The sequence below is a fragment of the Zosterops lateralis genome (genome assembly GCF_965231275.1).
Source record: "Zosterops lateralis genome assembly, chromosome: 15".
NCBI lineage: Eukaryota > Metazoa > Chordata > Aves > Passeriformes > Zosteropidae > Zosterops > Zosterops lateralis.
Genome location: NC_139775.1, coordinates 4,423,376 through 4,440,122, shown reverse-complemented (window position 1 = coordinate 4,440,122; position 16,747 = coordinate 4,423,376). Strand labels below are relative to the sequence as shown.

Sequence of the window (16,747 nt, the reverse complement as noted above, 5' to 3'; positions counted from 1 at the left end):
AGGGGTGTTGCAGCTCAGGGTGGATTTTAGATACTCACCATACTTCACAGAAGGTCACTGGGTGATGTGGGCATCCATGGGACAGGTGTGTCTCCTCTGGGCTGTCAGGTCCAGGCTTGGACCTCTAATAGCCCAGTGAGTGAAGGGCAAAGTCTGGGCAGCAGAGATCTTCCTCCAACCAACCAAGCAACAGGTTTGTCTGGGATGCTCAGCTAACATATGGCAGAGATGATGTGAATAGTGATGAAATCCCATTCTGTGGCTTTCACCAACATTCAGAGGTTGGAGGATCTCTCCAAGCCCTTGTTCCTGGTGTGGGAATGCTCACACAGAGGTGGCCTCATACAGGGCGATAGCTGCAGCATGGGTGAGTTCTGAGCTCTCTGCATCCTGTCTCTTCAGGACACAGGCAGGAGGCAGGCAGGGAACAGCCCTGCTGTGAGAAAAGGGGGCTGAAACAAGTCACCCTGTGGGTATGAGGCCACTTTATTTCCTATTTACCCACCACATCTGGGACCAGCCAGGTGGTGGATGGGGTTGCCTGTGGTTCCCTGCTCACCACTGGTTTAAATCCCACCTCCTGCCCCCTTGCACTGGGAAGGGTGGACACCTCCTGCCTGCAACCTGCTCCTCCATCTAGGCTTGAGCAGTGGCTGCAGCCCAGCTCTGCTTCTGCACATTGAGACCTGGAACCTCCCCAGGGAAACCTGGGGAAGGCAAAACACACCTTGTGTCCCCCCATAAACAGCTACACTGGCAGGCCTGTGGCTCCCAGTCTGGCAGGGGACCTGGCCCATCACCTGTGCTACCATTAGCAAACACATTGGCCTTTGGTCAAGGCAGTCACTTTTGTCCCCTTTCACACATCCCCAGTGCCAGTAGATCATTCCAGTGTGGGTCTCTCTGAATAATACATTCATCCACAGTCCTTCCCCCACCCCGTCCTCAGCAAGGCCTTCACGAGTTGAATACGGTGGCTCGGCTCCAGCACACACAGCTGCCATCACTGCTGCAATTCTTTTGCCTTGAGAAAAAGCATATACAATTTAATATGCTCCTGGCACAACAGCTTTTCTGTAGCAGAGGAGGCGGGTTTGTTTATGGCTATTTTGATAGGGTAGCTTTCATCCGGACACAGGTTCTGCTGCATCTCCCCGCCCGCACAAGGGCGCCTTTGTTGGGCTGGTTCTCATGTTCCTCTGCCCATTTTGGTACCTTCTCCTGCTCCCTGAAAACCCAAGGTTTAAAAAGCCCTCCTTGCTGGTCATGTTATTCTTTAAAAGCTAGATCCTGGGCTAAGAGCCAGACAAGCAAGGCAATGGGAGAGGGTGTGATGCTTTACTGGATATGTGTCAAGGATATGAACCATCCTATCATCTCATGGGAATTTGGCCCATGGAGCAGAGCTCATGGTGCTTGTGGTGGCTGTTAGCAGTGACTTACAGGCTTTCCAGGCTGGGGAGCAGCTCTGCTGCCTTCTCAGACACCTTCCTTCTTGCCAAGAGCCATATGAACCATGCACAGGGGCACAACTCCTTCCTCCAGGCAGGGCCAAGACAGGGCTTTTCCATCCCTGCAGGAGCTGGCGCTGAGAGATGCAGATTCCCTTCCAGCAGCAATTTCACCCTTACACAAGTTAAACTGTGAACAGTGACACATCTCCCTGCTCTGCACTCCCATGGCAGGGTGGGCTGTGGAGGAGATGCACCTTGGGGCTGGGAAGTCTCAATCAAACAACCCAAAGTCTGCAAGCCCAGCCAACTCCTTTTTCTGGCAAGCGGCTGGAGCTGCCCCTGGTTGATGAGGAGAAACAACCTCTTGTGTTTTTCAGCTGCTGAGTCTCTTCCCTCTCTCTGCCACAGTAATAAATGGTGGGAGGGTTTAGCCAGCACTAATTCATTGCCACGTTCAATCTGAAGCCACTGAGACTTTGTGCTTGGCCCACAAACACAACGGAGAAAATGAAACCGGATAGAAAATACAACGGATCATCCGATCATCGTAAGCACATGGGAACGAAACAGAGTCACTCTGTAGTGCACATGAATTCCACACATGTGGAGGAATGCAAAGCAGCTATTGTACCCCCACTTTGCAGATCCATTTCACTGTTTTCCCAGTTTATCTGGAAAATACATACTGCATGGTACTGTACGTCGTATTTCACTGCTATGCACCATGATGTCTTCTAATGGAACAATCGCCATGCTTGTAGTCTAAGGGCAATACAAAAGTGCTTTCAAATAATAACAATACATTTTCTGTATGAAGAGGATAGGGAGTAGCCACTTCCCAGAAAGGCTTGATTTCCCTGGAGCCAGCAGTATGAACATCCAGAGCGCCAGTAACAGCAGGCAGTGGTGAGAAATTCCCTACCTCATCATCAGTCTATACATCCTGTTTCCAACTGCCAGCTCTGGGAAGAGTGGAGGCTGTCAGCACCCACCGAGGGTAAGGTGAATGCACCCAGTGAGTCTTGGCAGCACAAGGCTCCATTTATCCCACTGGGGCTTGGGTAGGGGGCACTTTTTTTGGCAAAACAGCTCTCTCAGCTTTGAACCAAAGCTGTGAGCAGAGGAGCAGTGTTCTCACAGCCCAGCTCCCAGAGTTCACACAGCAGAACAGCATCTGCCAATTCATTCAGCACTGCTGGCCCATGCAGCAACATGGCACGCCACTGTTCCGCGTTTGGAGGCAGTTTATACTGGAATAGGAGCAGTCTTCTTGGTTAAAATGATTATTTTTTTCCTCCATAAGATCTCATGACTTTTTAAAGGGAACCTTGCACACTTCAAATTGCTGATGCACAAGAGCATGAGAAGTATGCTGCAGCTGGTCTGGGCTGCGGAGGCTCTCTGTGATACTTGTGCAGAGAGTGACTTGAAAACAAGAATTAAAGCACAGCTGGGGAGGGACTGAAACATTCAGGAGGGAAAAGTTACCCTTGTACATCTGAGATAGGAGTCAGAACAGCCCAATGAGACGCTCATGCTTTGCTTTCCTTGCCCAGGCAAAGTGCAGCCTCTTTTCTAAAAACTCAATCCAGATTTTTAGACTTCAGAAGAATCACTCTGGTATTGGAGCCCGATCAAGCACAAAAAACATCCTCAGCTTTCAGAAAAATACCAGATGGCTGCAGATGCCAGCTCCTTCGGCCAGGCAGTGTTTTGAGAGAAAAGGCCAGCTTGTTGTGAGAGTGCTGCATCCCAGATACAACTCTGTGGAGCAGCAAAGACCCACAGAGAAATCCCTGGAGGAGGAGGAGCATCCAAGCCAATGTATTCCCGTAACATCAGATTTTCAAGGCTACACATCTGCTCATGTCCAAATATGCTCTCTTTCTCAAGAGGGAAGAGGGACCTACAGAAGTGACTCTGGCTGGAAATGCTCTTATGAGTTTCTGAGCAGTCGTGTGCACTTTAAACTCCAGTCAGAGTTGCCAAATCATTGGAAATAAGTTTAAAAAAAATATGCCTGGCAATGTAAGAGGGGATAATTTGGTCTCTATGTAGTGAACTGGTCTTTGGAATATCAGCTGTGAGACTTTAAGCTGGTTGGTTCTCAGTCACCTACCCTTTGAGGAGGTCATCATGGTGTTGGTGCCATACAGGATAATATCCTCTTCGCCCTGCAGAAATGGGCATAAAGAACAAACAGTGAAAGGATTTATGCACCATTTAAGACTTAAAACTGAATGGGATGCACACACCTTGTGCAACTTTCACAACAGAAAAAATGTCACCCTTTTCATGGTGACTCCATTTCTGAAGACCACTGACAGCAAGAAAAACATCCCAGCAGCCAATAACCAGCTGGGGTTACTTGGTTCTCCAACAGCTCTTGTTCCCCACCAGCACCTGAACAGGTAAGATGGTGTCAGGCCATGTTTGCTTGATGATCAAGGAGGGATTCAGAGGGTTCATGTGACTCAATGATTTCTGCACCATTTTAGCACCACTTTAGTGCCACAAAGCAGTGAGAATCCTGAGCCAGCTGAAGTAATGTGATACACACACCAAAGCCTGGTCAGCCACATGGCCTTGTAAAAACCTGAGGTGCAATTAGTTTCTATTAAAAAAAAAGGTATTTTCTTTTGTCTCAGGAGTCCTGAAATGGCTGTGACACAATTAAAACCAACCGAAAAAGGAATGACAATGAGGAGTGGTGAGATACTCTTTTCTGGGGAGCGTGGGCTGGTAACATCCTTCTGGAAGGACCTCAGAGAGAGTGGTCACTTCTGATTACTGCATAATGTGAGTAATTCTCTGGAAAGACCAGTCCTTCCCTCCTGAATCATAGCAAAGGGGGGAAAAATAACACACTCCAAAAAGGAAAGCTGGACAGCCCTTGGATGTCGGGAGCCGCCCAAGATTTCTGTGCAGGCACCACAGACAAGCTGCAAGGAGTGAGCCACTGGCCCTGCCCTCTGCTCTGGGGTGACAGCTCCAGCTCTGGAGCCAAACTTGGACCATAACACACCTACTGAAGTGGCCACCCAGAGCTCTGGTAGGTGGGCTGACACTAACAGGACACAGAACACCTCGTCACCCAGAAGTTACACTCTCCAGTCTTTCAACCCATGCCTGCACCTTGATGCGTGAGGTACAGGTGGTTCTTCTGGAGACTCTACTTCTCTGAGAAGTTTGTCCTCAGTGTAGTTCCTGGCCAGCCCATGGCATGAACACAAGCCATGGCAGCAGCACAGTACATCCCTGGTGCCAAAAACAGGGCTGTGCTTCAGTCCCAGGGCAGCCACTCTTCTCAAAATCCATATGTGGCCAAAAGTTGAGAGGAACGACTGGGACAGATCCCTGGTGTGGTTGGGACCATGGGCTTTGCCTGTGATACTGGTGGAAAAGGAGCAGCACTGGTATTTGAGAAGGAAAGAGCTTATTTCTCCCCAGGTGTACCCCCTGGCTGTACAACAGGCTCAGCATCAGTCCTGAGGGTTCCACAGCTGGCACCTGGACAACAACAGGAAGGTCCCAGGGACACCTTGGACCCCTGTTTCTTTATATAGACATATATGGTTACATTTAAACAAATGACTTTTTTTTTTCCTTCATGCTAATCCTCCACAAAACCAGTTTGGTTTCCATTACTATATATAGCACTGGGAATCTTGGTCTATTTTTTGTCCCTTTGCATCTGATTATTTTCAGTAGAGCTCAAAGTCTTGATGATATGCAGATTTTAACTGGAACATGACATCTACTCACACAGACTTCCATTAGCAATAAACCCACAATGGCCACTTATAACGTAGAAGAATTTTATTCATACCATAATCCTGTCCCATCATCCACTGCAAATATTACAATTATCTTCAAAATGTCACTGAATATCATTTTGTTCCACTTAAAGCACAAGAATCCTGGTGTTAGACAGTTACATTTCTCTTGAGATTGCTTATAACAGAACCATAATTCAAATGTATTTTCCATGAGCTGTAAAGGTTTAAAGCAAAGAATCTGCAGTGTGTCTGTGTGCTCGAGTAACTTCTAAACAGTGAGGCTAACACTTGGTATTTGACAAGAGATGTGTCCTGCATATTATGCGAAACACTCACAATTTTTTTACCAACACAACAGAAATGCAACAGGTAAAAGAACATACTTGAGTGACTGGTAACATTTAAAAAATATTTCCTTTAAAAATTGCACAAGAAAATACAAAAACAGTGCAGCAAATAACCAAATGCATATACATTGACCTATCAATATAGAATGGGGGTCTGCCTATATAAATGTACGTGATAAAAACTGCAAGGTTGGAAACTGTGAATGGTCATATTTAATAACACGTGCATGAAGCATAACATAATCATAGTAAATAGCAGCAACGAATATACACCAACAGGACCACTGAAATTATGCTAAAATAAATTAAGCACCTTTAAGTGATGAGAAGAGCGTGAAGCTGGGAAGCTTTTTAGCTCTGTGAGAACCACTGTGGGCAGCTACTGGAATATGAGCCCTTGGTGGGAGTCAACAGGAACAGGTCCAATTAGTATTTGTTAATTCCAAAGAAGAAAGCAATTGTGTGTCAGTAGGACTCATTTTAGCCATTTAGCCAAGTTCAGCTACGCCTCTAGTTTCAAAAGGGAGACTGGTGCCATGTTTCACTGCTTAACCTTTGGCATGTCAAAGGTACAGAAAGTTTGTATTTACTCAGAAGAATGTTATTGTAAAGAAGAAATGGAGTTTTGGCCCAGCTGAAGGGCAGGCAGTGCTGTGCTGCTGCTGGCAATGACAAGTTTACCTGCAAAGGTAAAGCTTTGCAAATCATAATCCAAATGATCCCATCCTTGAGGGCTGTGCAGATCCCCAGCCTTGAGAGATCTGCAAAAAGCTCCATTCATATCTAGGCAGGGCAGCAATGACTGCCAGCAAGGCTGTGAGGGACCTGGGCTCCAGGATCCTAGTGCTCTTTGTTACGCAATACCTGTCTTTTAGAGGAGAAGCAGCATTTTGAAGCACTTATTTGGCTTTCAGAAAATTTTAAAAAATTCTAAAATTTAGTCATATACTAGAAGAAAGGCATTTGAATTTAATTAAGTGGACCTTATTAAAAACAAGCTGCTGTATTTGTCCCTGAAGTGCACCTGGCACCATTTCTTCAGCATTTCATGTAATGTTCAAAGAAGTGGCTGAGGACATTCTGCTGAGTTTTGAAGCCAACTTAATTCAGCAAAGAAGCCCCCATTGGACTTCTAAGGACTCTAATGTAAACCCTCATTTAAAAAAAGCTGAGGACAAATAACTTAGGTCCTAAAGGCTCCATTTGAATTCTCACAAAACCTTGTCCCTTGACGTCTTCACCCACAAGATTGGAGCAGGCTGTTTGTCTGAGCATATCCTACAAAGCAGACCCCAAAAGGTTTTTGACATGGAGGAATATGGCCCCTATATCTAAACCACAAAACAAAATCACTCAAAAGCTTTATTTTTCCCTGGCTTGCTGGAATGATCAAAACCTTCCTCCAATCTTCCCCCTTAAATTATATCTCATCAATGAGACTGCCACACATTCTGTGGGATTTCAGAACCCCCCCAGTCTGTAACAAGTGAAAAATCTTTGAGAAGTGACAGGCAGAGAGATATCATGGAATCACAGACTGGTTTGGGTTGGAAGGGACCTGAAAGGCCATCAACTTCCAACTCCCTGCCATGGGCAGGGAAGCCTTTCACATCACTTGATCAAAGAACCTTGACAAAAGGTGAATAAAACCAGCTTTAAAGATAATAAAGAAAACAGAAGTTCATATGTTTTAAACAGTTGAACCCACAGTTTTAAGCAATAAGAACCAACAATAGGTAAAAATCTTGTCTGCAAGCCAAGAGCCCAAAAGAGCCCCAATCTTCCCCAAAGCTAGTCTTACCCAAACAGTTATCCATCCACTTCCATGATACATGAGATTTGAGCTGACACCCACTAGGTGACATAAACAGAAAAAAATACACATAAAATGCACGCTTCTTTTTTTTATCTTCATAAAGCTATGGAGCTGCGCAGAGCAAATCTTAAGTGCACAGGGTCACATGAAGGCAGCTTTCCAGAGGAATCATTTAGACGGTGAGCGAAATGAAGCTGTTGTATCTCTGGATGTTTCTCTTGAGGATCTCGGAGCAGGGGCCGAGCACTCGCTCGAAGCGGGGCCGGTCCAGCTTCACACACTTGAGGGGTCCACGTGCCACCACGGTGGCTGCCCGGGGCCTGTTGAGCAGCAAGGCTATCTCACCTGGAAACAGAAACACAGTCACATGCTGTGCACCCGGTATTTTCTGAGAATTGCTGAGCTCTTCCCAAGGCAAACTTTTCAACAGTTTTCTTTTTCCCAGAACAACCTTGTGTAAATAATATTCCTTTCCCATAACAACAGGAGTTGTTTGCTATTTCTGTTCCTGAGCCAATGGGAGAGGTGTCAGTCCTATGGACCAATAACGTGCCTTTAGCACAGCGTGTTATAAAAGGGCTAGATGAATTGTAAATAAACCTTCTGATTTCTACTGCCCCCTGACTGGAGTCAAGCACCTTTATTTTGTGTCCTTTTGCGACAACACACCCTCCTCTCTTTCAGAGGGTGCATATTCCACCATCCCATTGCTCTGCTTGTAGAACACATCCCTTTATATATCTCTTGATAGACACTTTACATAATTCTGTTGACAGTACAAATGCATTACACATGCATAATGCATGTGTGTAAAATGCCTTTGAAAACAAAATGCTTTCAGACTGTTTTGCTGATTCTGGATCTGTCTCCTGTCAGATGCACTGGTGTAAACCAAGGAATGGGTTCAGCTTCCCTGAAATCTCTGAGCATCGCTGAGAGCAGCAGCTGACCTGTGCATAACCCCTCGCATGTAAGAGTGGAACACTAATTAAGACAATAAGTACTTGACCCAGACATGCCTGTCTTTCTGAACCAGCTGAATTTTCTTACCAAAATAATCTGATGGACCAAGTCTTCCTACTTCAACATACTCCTCGTTGTCGGACCTGCGCTGCAGGACAGAGGCTGTGCCCTGGGAAGAGAAGGGCAAGGAGTCAGCTGGCTTTGCTCAAACCTTTTCTGATTTAAAAGGTACCCAGGCCTGAGTATTTCCTTTTGCATATCACACTCTTTCCTGATATATGAATGAAAGGAATAAAATGATTTTTAAAAAAGTCCATCAAACAATTTGTCTGTTATGAATTGTTTGGACACAGGCATATTCAGTTCATAAAAAGGACAGGAACAGGACAGAACTCAGGAACTCCTATTTAACTAATGCACATCATGCTTTAATGTAAATGTATGCTTTAATATAACTTTCAAATATGTTCTGTGTGGATGCAGAACCTTGGAGAGGGAGACACAGAAAAGATTTACAATGAAAGAAATAAAAAAGCAATTTTCCCAGAAATAATCTTGGGGCACAATTTTGTAAGAGCAAACAGAGCTTATTCCTCACCTGACCTATTGCTGAAATGGGTGGCAAAAGAAGTTTCCAATGCTTGTTGTAACAAAGGGGGATTTTTTTTAGGGGTGCTGCCCATTCATGGCCTGTAGTGATCTGGACACCTGCGAGTCAGTCTCTGGAGAGATGGAATGTGCCTTGTCTCCACTACCCTTAATAACTGCTGTACTTGACACGTGCTAATACATGTCAAAACTCACTTACAATCTATTTAAACCTTCAAAGAGGTTTTACATGCAGAAATATTCTGACCTGGAGGAAATCTTAAATTATTGTGGCATAAAGCTTTTGTAGAGGAACAGAGAAGGTATCTGGTTTTCTGGAAAAAAATTACAGTAACATATGGGAATATCTTCTGAGTCCAAACCAAAAGCATAGGGAAAGGCCAAATGTTAGCATATTTTGATTTTAACTGAAAAAAATAAACCTCACTCTAATGCAGAGTATTCAGTGAATATTCACTGGCTGCAAATATCCTGCAGTCTCCTTCTAACAAAAGAAACTTATACACCTCCAGTAGGTAAATTTTATTTCTTCTGTCAAGTTTCCAGAAAAAAATCCTTCTCCTTGATATAACTAAATTGTTTCACCAACACTGCAGTTTTCCAAGATCTTCCAGTAAATCTGCAAGGGCATGAAAATGCAGAGATGGTGTGATGAGCGTTGTTTTTCACACTTGCTGCAGCTTTCAGAACAGACCCACATTCACAAGCAGCATTCCCAGAAATACCCCACACAGGGAATAATGCCTACATCGATCCCTCTCTTGCCAAACTTTGGATCAGGTTTTTTTTTTGCACCTTTGGATCAGGTGCAGCTCAGTAAATTGATGCTGTTCTCATTGCCTGTACAGTGTAGATGAATTCAGCTTCGGAGTCGCTTCCAGCCCCTGTCCTCCTCTCATCTCCATCTGGAGCCTGGCAAAAACTGAACCCCTTGACCCAAATAGCTACCTGAAATCCATGTCACCAGTTCCTTTCCCAAAACTAATTTTTTTAAAAAAATCTTTTATTACAGATGTTTTATTACATAAAACAAAAAAAAGTCCCCGAAGTAATCACAGTGACCACCCAGGTCAAATGAAGAAAGGACTCAATTCTTCACTGCTCACCTTCAGCACATTGCTATAAAGGTAATCACAATATCAAGCAATATTGCTTTCATCTCCCCGAGTGTCAGCTTTTATTGTGGCTAATATTTTTCTGACAGGGTCCATGTGATATAGGACTCCAATAAGTCAGCCTTCTGAAGCAATTTCTTCCACTGTTCCACTACAGTCAGCCTTTTTAATCCAAGAAACACCATATCTGCTGGAGAAGGACAGATGTGTCTGGCCTCCACAATAAACACTTGCCTTGGCAGGATAAAGCAATGCATATTCCAGATCCATATTTTTTCCACTCTTGTTTTAACAGTCACATAGGCTTTTCCCGTGGCCCAGTGAGAGCAGGTCTATCTCAGAGCAAAACAAGTTTCCTGAAGCCCTGACAGAGAGCACCCAGATGTCAGCTCTGATTACACTGCTTGGCCCCTCGGTGCACCAGCCACCAGCTCCACAAGTACTTCCTGGAACATTGTCAGAGTGACCTTCACGGGAAGGCTGTCCACCCCGGGAAACAAAGATGTTTTCATAATTGGCTGTCTCTATCACCTTCACTTTGTGTGTCTTATCTCTGGAATCAGCACTGTTCTGACTGTAGTAGAGGAGGAGTCCAACTGTAGGCAAACAGTAGGCAAAATGGGGCAAAAATAAAACAGAAATAAAATAATAAAGAACAAAATAAAGTATTACAGAATAAAGTAATACAGAATGAAATACTACAGATGCAGTCCTTCATTACCTATATATCTGATAAAGTTGTCATGAATTCTGTTTTGACTCCTACCCTTGTCCTCATCCCAAGTTTTGTGGCTGTTTTTAATTTTATTTTACTTGTCACATCCTTCTGATAGAGTTTTTGATTTTTCTGTCCTTCTTGTTTTTTAGGAGCCCTCACCTCTCCCAAATGATAGGACTGAATAAATCCTCTGGGCCCGGTCCCAGGAGGTTTTGGTATTATCTAACAAGGGTTCAGGGGCTCATAATTCTCACTCCCAAATGCATTTTCTCTCTATGGGAAAGACTTCTCCTTAAATGACACATAAAACTTGGCAAGACGAGTCTCTGAAACAAGATGCATGATCCTAGATTTGCAGGATCAGGCTGCTTAGTGCTGCTCAACTTAAAATACTGCCTTGTACACTGATACCCATTTCAGCCTCCTACACCACCAAGCAAACCCTACAGAGCACGAGCTCGAAGGCTGTTGAGAAGGTTGACACCATTTAATAAATCAGCCCTTTGTGATGATATTAAACTGAAGGCAGACAGGCATGTCTTTCTGCTAGCAGACACTTGGGAGTGAAATGACGGTCTTTGGGGGATCCAGGAATATTCTCTTTCAGTCACTGGGGAGTGCCTGTATTCCCAGAAACTGATAGCATTAACCTTCTCTCCTCTCCTCTGAGTAAATACGAGCATCCTGTTGCAAAAACAACAGGAGTAGGAGTTCCCAAAGCACTGTGCCATCAGCACCTCTCTGCCATCCTCACCCCACACTCTGCTCCCTCTGGCACTGCTCCGGAGCACTGCTGGGAGTGTTTATTCAACTCCTTCAAAATGCTTCAGCAGTTTGTTTTGCAAAAATTTATGCCTTAGATATGGCACCATGATTTAAGATATAAAAAAAATAAAGGTTTATAATCCATGAGTTCCCATCGTCTCCAAAGTAATGAGATTTTGATAGATGTTTTGCTTTTAAACTCTCAGACCCTACAGATAGATGAGGGAGACATTCTAGAGTGTGGCCCATCTGGATCAACACTGGGATTCCCAAGACTTATCCTGAAGGTACTTACAAGCACTAATTGCTTCAGGACCCCTGTTTTTTATATTTAAGTATGAATCCTATAGCCAGCAGTTGGCCTAAAGAGCCTGGCTGCAAAGGGCAAGTATGATTCATGGTGCTAAAAACTGAAATCCTGTATTTTTTTCCTCTATTCCAGCTCAGTGGATCAGATGGGATCACTCCCAGGCAGCACAAGGCAAAATGTGGTAGCCTGTGTTACCCCTGGGTGGGACAGACAGTGCATGATGGGCTTCACCAGGGGCAGGGGGTGGGATGGGAAACCCTGCATTGTTTTAATAACTTTTTAGTTTAAAAGTCAGTAATATTGATTGTTCGATTTTGTTGGTCTTACCACCCTTTTTAAAGACATAGCCATCAATAAAAAATATAGTGAGGCTCCATCTGGGATAAAGGATAATTATTAAAAAGAAAATGTTATTAAAATTATAAGAAAATAACCTCAATTTTCATAATCAGGAAGTTACTACTTTATATTTCCAGTTTTATTCCTTTTTTTTTTTTACTTACTGCTTTTTCTAAAATAGCCCAGGTGACATTTTTTCCCCATGGCCTCGAAATGCAACATTTTTATCCTAGTTTTGAGCTTAGAAAGTTTTTCTAGCCTATTTTATTTTCCTCTTCAGCACCCAGCACAAAGGGCAGTGCAGTGTATGGAATTAGAGATGGAAAGGTCAGGCTGATCATCTGTGATTGCCATTAATTCCATCAATGGCAGCTCTGAACATACCTTTGCTCTTTCTCACTTTGTTAACCCACACACTCCATAATTCACACGTTCAAAAGATAAGTTTCCCCTCACTCCACAGCCACGCAAACTCTCATTGATGTGTTGCTATTAAATCTTTGCACAGTTACTACAAAAGGAGGAGGAAGGGGCTGTGCAGTGGCACAAAACGCTGCTGCTCCCACAGCAGAGCACAGCGACTGGATGGAGCTGCAGCAGGTCTGAAATGAATTAAAAGATCTGTCACACAGTATGATTCTGGGAGGATTTCATTTAATTGCAGGCAAGACGAGGTTTGTGGAAGTAATATGTTTTATTAGATCAACAAGCAGAGCTAGAAAAAGGAGGAGAGCTCTCGGGCACATGTCTGTCTCCAGATTGCCTATTTTCCCAGGTATAGCTAATAAAATTCACCTGTCTACAAACATGGTCTGGGCCATGTTCTTACACTATAACAGCTACAATCATATAACGTTGCATCTTATTTAATCACATCTGCTTCCTAGAGCATCTCCAAATCATTAACTTAATTTAAGGAGAGCCAAAAGCTCACAATGCTACAAATTTCCTGGAAATTCCTAGGAGTTGGAACTAGTTGATATTTAAGGTCCCTTCCAAGCCAAACCATTCTATGATTCTATGAAATAGTGATTGCCTGGTGAATCTGGGAGATCTGTCAGCCAATGCTTCACCCTCCACTTCAGAAAAGGGTCATACAAATCAGTTCAGTTGTCTGATGTGAAACCTCAAGCAAACTTGGTCCAGTTTGGAAAGCTCTCCCTTCTTGGCTATGCCTCCTGATGAGCCAGTTGTGATGGTGGGAAGTGGCTGCCAGAGCAGCCCCACGTTTGCACTGACTGGAAAAGTGGTGCCTGTTTGCTTTGCTTATCTCAAGCAAGTCAGTTCTTTTCTGCATCCATTAGAATTCACTATGAATACAGCACAAGGCAATGCCCAAGGTAATAAGCTGCTGAGAGGTTTTGAGGACAAATATGCAACATTTTACACATCCAGCTTTTTAATTTGGTTGTGACTCAGTACATCTGGAGTTGAACTGATTTCATGGGACTTTTGGGAAGCCAGCCCGTTGGGAATGGGGTTAGTATTAATAATGCAAGGTCAAAGGAGCTCTAAAGGCAATGTCAGAGTAACAAGCTCTGCACCCTGATACCCACCCAGTCTTCTTGAGAGAGCAATGCTGCCAAAAGTACTTTTACACTGTCAGTGTTCATCACTACATTGTCAATATAACATTCATCTTTTTGGTCATCATTCTCAACAGCACATCAAATTTTAGCAGAGATGGAAAGCACCTGTCAGTGCCCAGCTGGCAGAGGTCCTGGACATCATCTCTACAGCCAAAACTGATATCAAACAACCTGCAGGTTGCTGTGTGTTTTATATCACACCTGCATCAAGCTGCCCTGCATATGCCTAAACTCCCAGCTCCTTGCTATTCAGACATGTTTATATTAGTTTAGGACTATGGGTTTAGAAATAACACCCAGACCCAGGAGAGAGGAACAAAGCTGTCTAGAGCAGTCACCAAAATAGCCACAAACATTAAGGTACTTTTAAAGACGACAATCAATCATAAGCCAAGTGCAGCTTAAAACAGCAGAAAGAACTAAGCCATAGGGCATTTCCTAGGGATATACAGGAGGCCAGGGTTAAGGCCCAGACATGACTACACCCAGCCCATCATTAATCACCAGGAAATGCCTTTGTCTTGATCGTTCAGTATTTAAAATCATAGATGTCTGACACGGGAAGACCTTTTCAGTCGTTTTGTTCATCCTCCTGTTGCAGTACCTCAGACAATCTTTCCCTTCAGTGTTTCTTTGACACAGCCTGCACTAAACCTGTGCTGCACCTATGTATTCCTCTTGAAGTAAATGAAATGCTGTTATTAAATGGAAGAAGTCAAGATTCAGACAGAGAGAGACCAGTAAACACAGTGAAAAGCCAAAAGAAATTGTACCAACTGCAATTTGCTTTGTGCATGGAGACCCCTGCAATACTCAGGTGAAATAAAATGGGTTTTGCACAAAGAAGAAAAAAAATGGGATTTTTTATTTTGTCAAGCTTTTCCTGTTGAAAGACTTTACAGGAGCAAAACTTTATGTTTTATAGTCTATATTGACTTTGAATTGTTGCCCTTGAGCCACAGCAGCAGAGTTACCGTCAGCCTGGATCACGCAGGTGTCCAGTAGAGGCATATCCACATATTGGGGAACTCATGACTTCATCATCATTGTCATCATCATCCCCCATCATCAGACAGAGGGACACCACAGCCCCAGTGCCACAGCAGTGCCAGACTTCTTCAAACCACCAGTTGCCAACTGGGACTGGGAAGACTGGGAGCAAGAGGATGGTGACAGAGGAATAAGGACAGAGCTCTAAGCCATGGGAGGAACCCCTTGCCTGGGGTGTGATCCTCCTTGGCTAGTTGTCCTGGCTCCATGCCCAGAAGGCTGGGAAGCCATTGCACCACAGCCTTTGGGGCTCCTCTGCATTTTTATCTTTACTCCGTCCTGGGATTTTGGTTGCTCCTTCCATTACACATTCAGTCACCTGTTGCAGGGGTGACAAGAAGCAGAGCTGCTCACTAAAGGTGGGCCCAGATGTTGGTTTTAATGAATCATCTCAGGGATACTTAGCCTTGACTAATCAGTAGCTTCTGTGGGAAAACAACTGAATTAATATTCATCCCAGTGCCAGATTTTAAAGACCGTCTGTGCCAAGCGCTGTGGATTATTGGCAACAAGGCCCTGTTTTCCTCCCTCAGACTTGTCAGTGTACAAAGCAATAAAAGTCACAAAGGGAAAAAAATGTTGCATTTTAGAGATTCTTTCTTTCTACAAAGCTAGCCATTATCTTGACTCTCTCTGAAGCCAGGAAACGTCCACTGAGTCAACATAAAAGTGACTTTATAATGGGTTATTCATCAACTGTTCATATTTGTGACTGACCTGACAGGGCTCATCTCCTGGAAGCAGAGAGCTACCACCTACAGCCAGGGCAGGGGTGAATGTATGGGAGAGAAAACACAAAAACAGTGCTGAACCTCCCTCACCCTGCCCGCAGAATCTTTTCTGGAGAAAATCGTTTTTAGCTGTTAATGCTGTTTTACGGCCCAATTACTCCTACCACCATCTGCTTCTTTGTGAAAACATTCTGTAGATGCTGAAGTAACCAGACCAAGCAAAAGGCTGAGGCAGACATTGTCATTAAAGTCTCATAACTAATGCTGTGACCAGGGCTGGGAGAGCAGCTGTGGCCAGCAAGGGCAGCAGCTTCTGAGCAAGAAATAAAACTTGGAGTAAACTGGAGGAAGGAAAGAAGAGAGATTATTACAGAGATCAGGAAAATTCTCCATGGAAAACTCTCTTTGAGTCCTTTCAGTTGGTGAATCTTGTGTGTTCAAAGGACCAAATTCTGAAATTCAGAAGAAAAAAAACCTCACAAACTCAAAATTGCCTCATCCTGGAGCAGCACACTGAGAAGGGTCCTGCATGTTCCAGAAAATCCACACTGCACAGCTAATGAAGGAGCCCTAAGGGCAGCAAATCTGCACTCAACTCGATATCTTTGCAGAGGAGGGACAAAAGCTATTCCACTAAGGGACAGCTTTAACATGATCCAGAGAAAGGATGAGCTCCAGCAGGGATTGGGAAGTTCTCCATTTCTATTCCTCTAGGTTGAGCATCACCACATTTCAGGTCTTGTTTACACTGCAGTGTTTTTGTTTGAAGACAGAGAAGCTTTCCTCAAGACAGAGCTCCCAGCTTCTGACACAGCAGATATCTTTAATGTCAGTTCATATTTAACATGCCTAGGGCCAAAAAGTTCTTATTCACCCTGACTAAGTGCTTTGAATCAGGGCTTGTGAGCTCAGGCTCCAGTGCCAAAGGAGCTTATGGGGATCCTGAACACCTTGAGGGGCAAACAGCCTGTGCTGCTCTCCTTACTCCCAATGAGAGGCTTTTCCTTCCCTGTGAACCTCCAATACTTTTGCAGACTGCCCTGGTAGGAAGACATTGAAGACCACCAAGCATACCCTAAAGTTGGTATTAGCTCAGGAATAAATCACAGGCTGCTTTGAACAGAGAAAATCTTGCACTCTGATTTTTATGCAAATTCAAATG

At 44.1% G+C, this 16,747-nt stretch overlaps 1 protein-coding gene across 2 annotated transcripts in view; it reads right to left on the bottom strand.

Moving 5' to 3' along the window:
• Positions 1–5,255: 5,255 nt before the first annotated feature.
• The window catches only part of PRKAR1B (protein kinase cAMP-dependent type I regulatory subunit beta), a 93,014-nt gene continuing 81,522 nt past the window's right edge, over positions 5,256–16,747 (bottom strand). For both annotated transcript variants that reach the window (XM_083872425.1, XM_083872426.1), the window contains exons 10-11: positions 8,447–8,528; positions 5,256–7,741 (exon numbers count right to left, since the gene is read on the bottom strand). In XM_083872425.1, the coding sequence (XP_083728551.1) occupies positions 7,569–7,741; positions 8,447–8,528 (255 nt within the window). In that variant the 3' untranslated portion in view covers positions 5,256–7,568. The remainder of the gene's footprint in view (positions 7,742–8,446; positions 8,529–16,747) is intronic.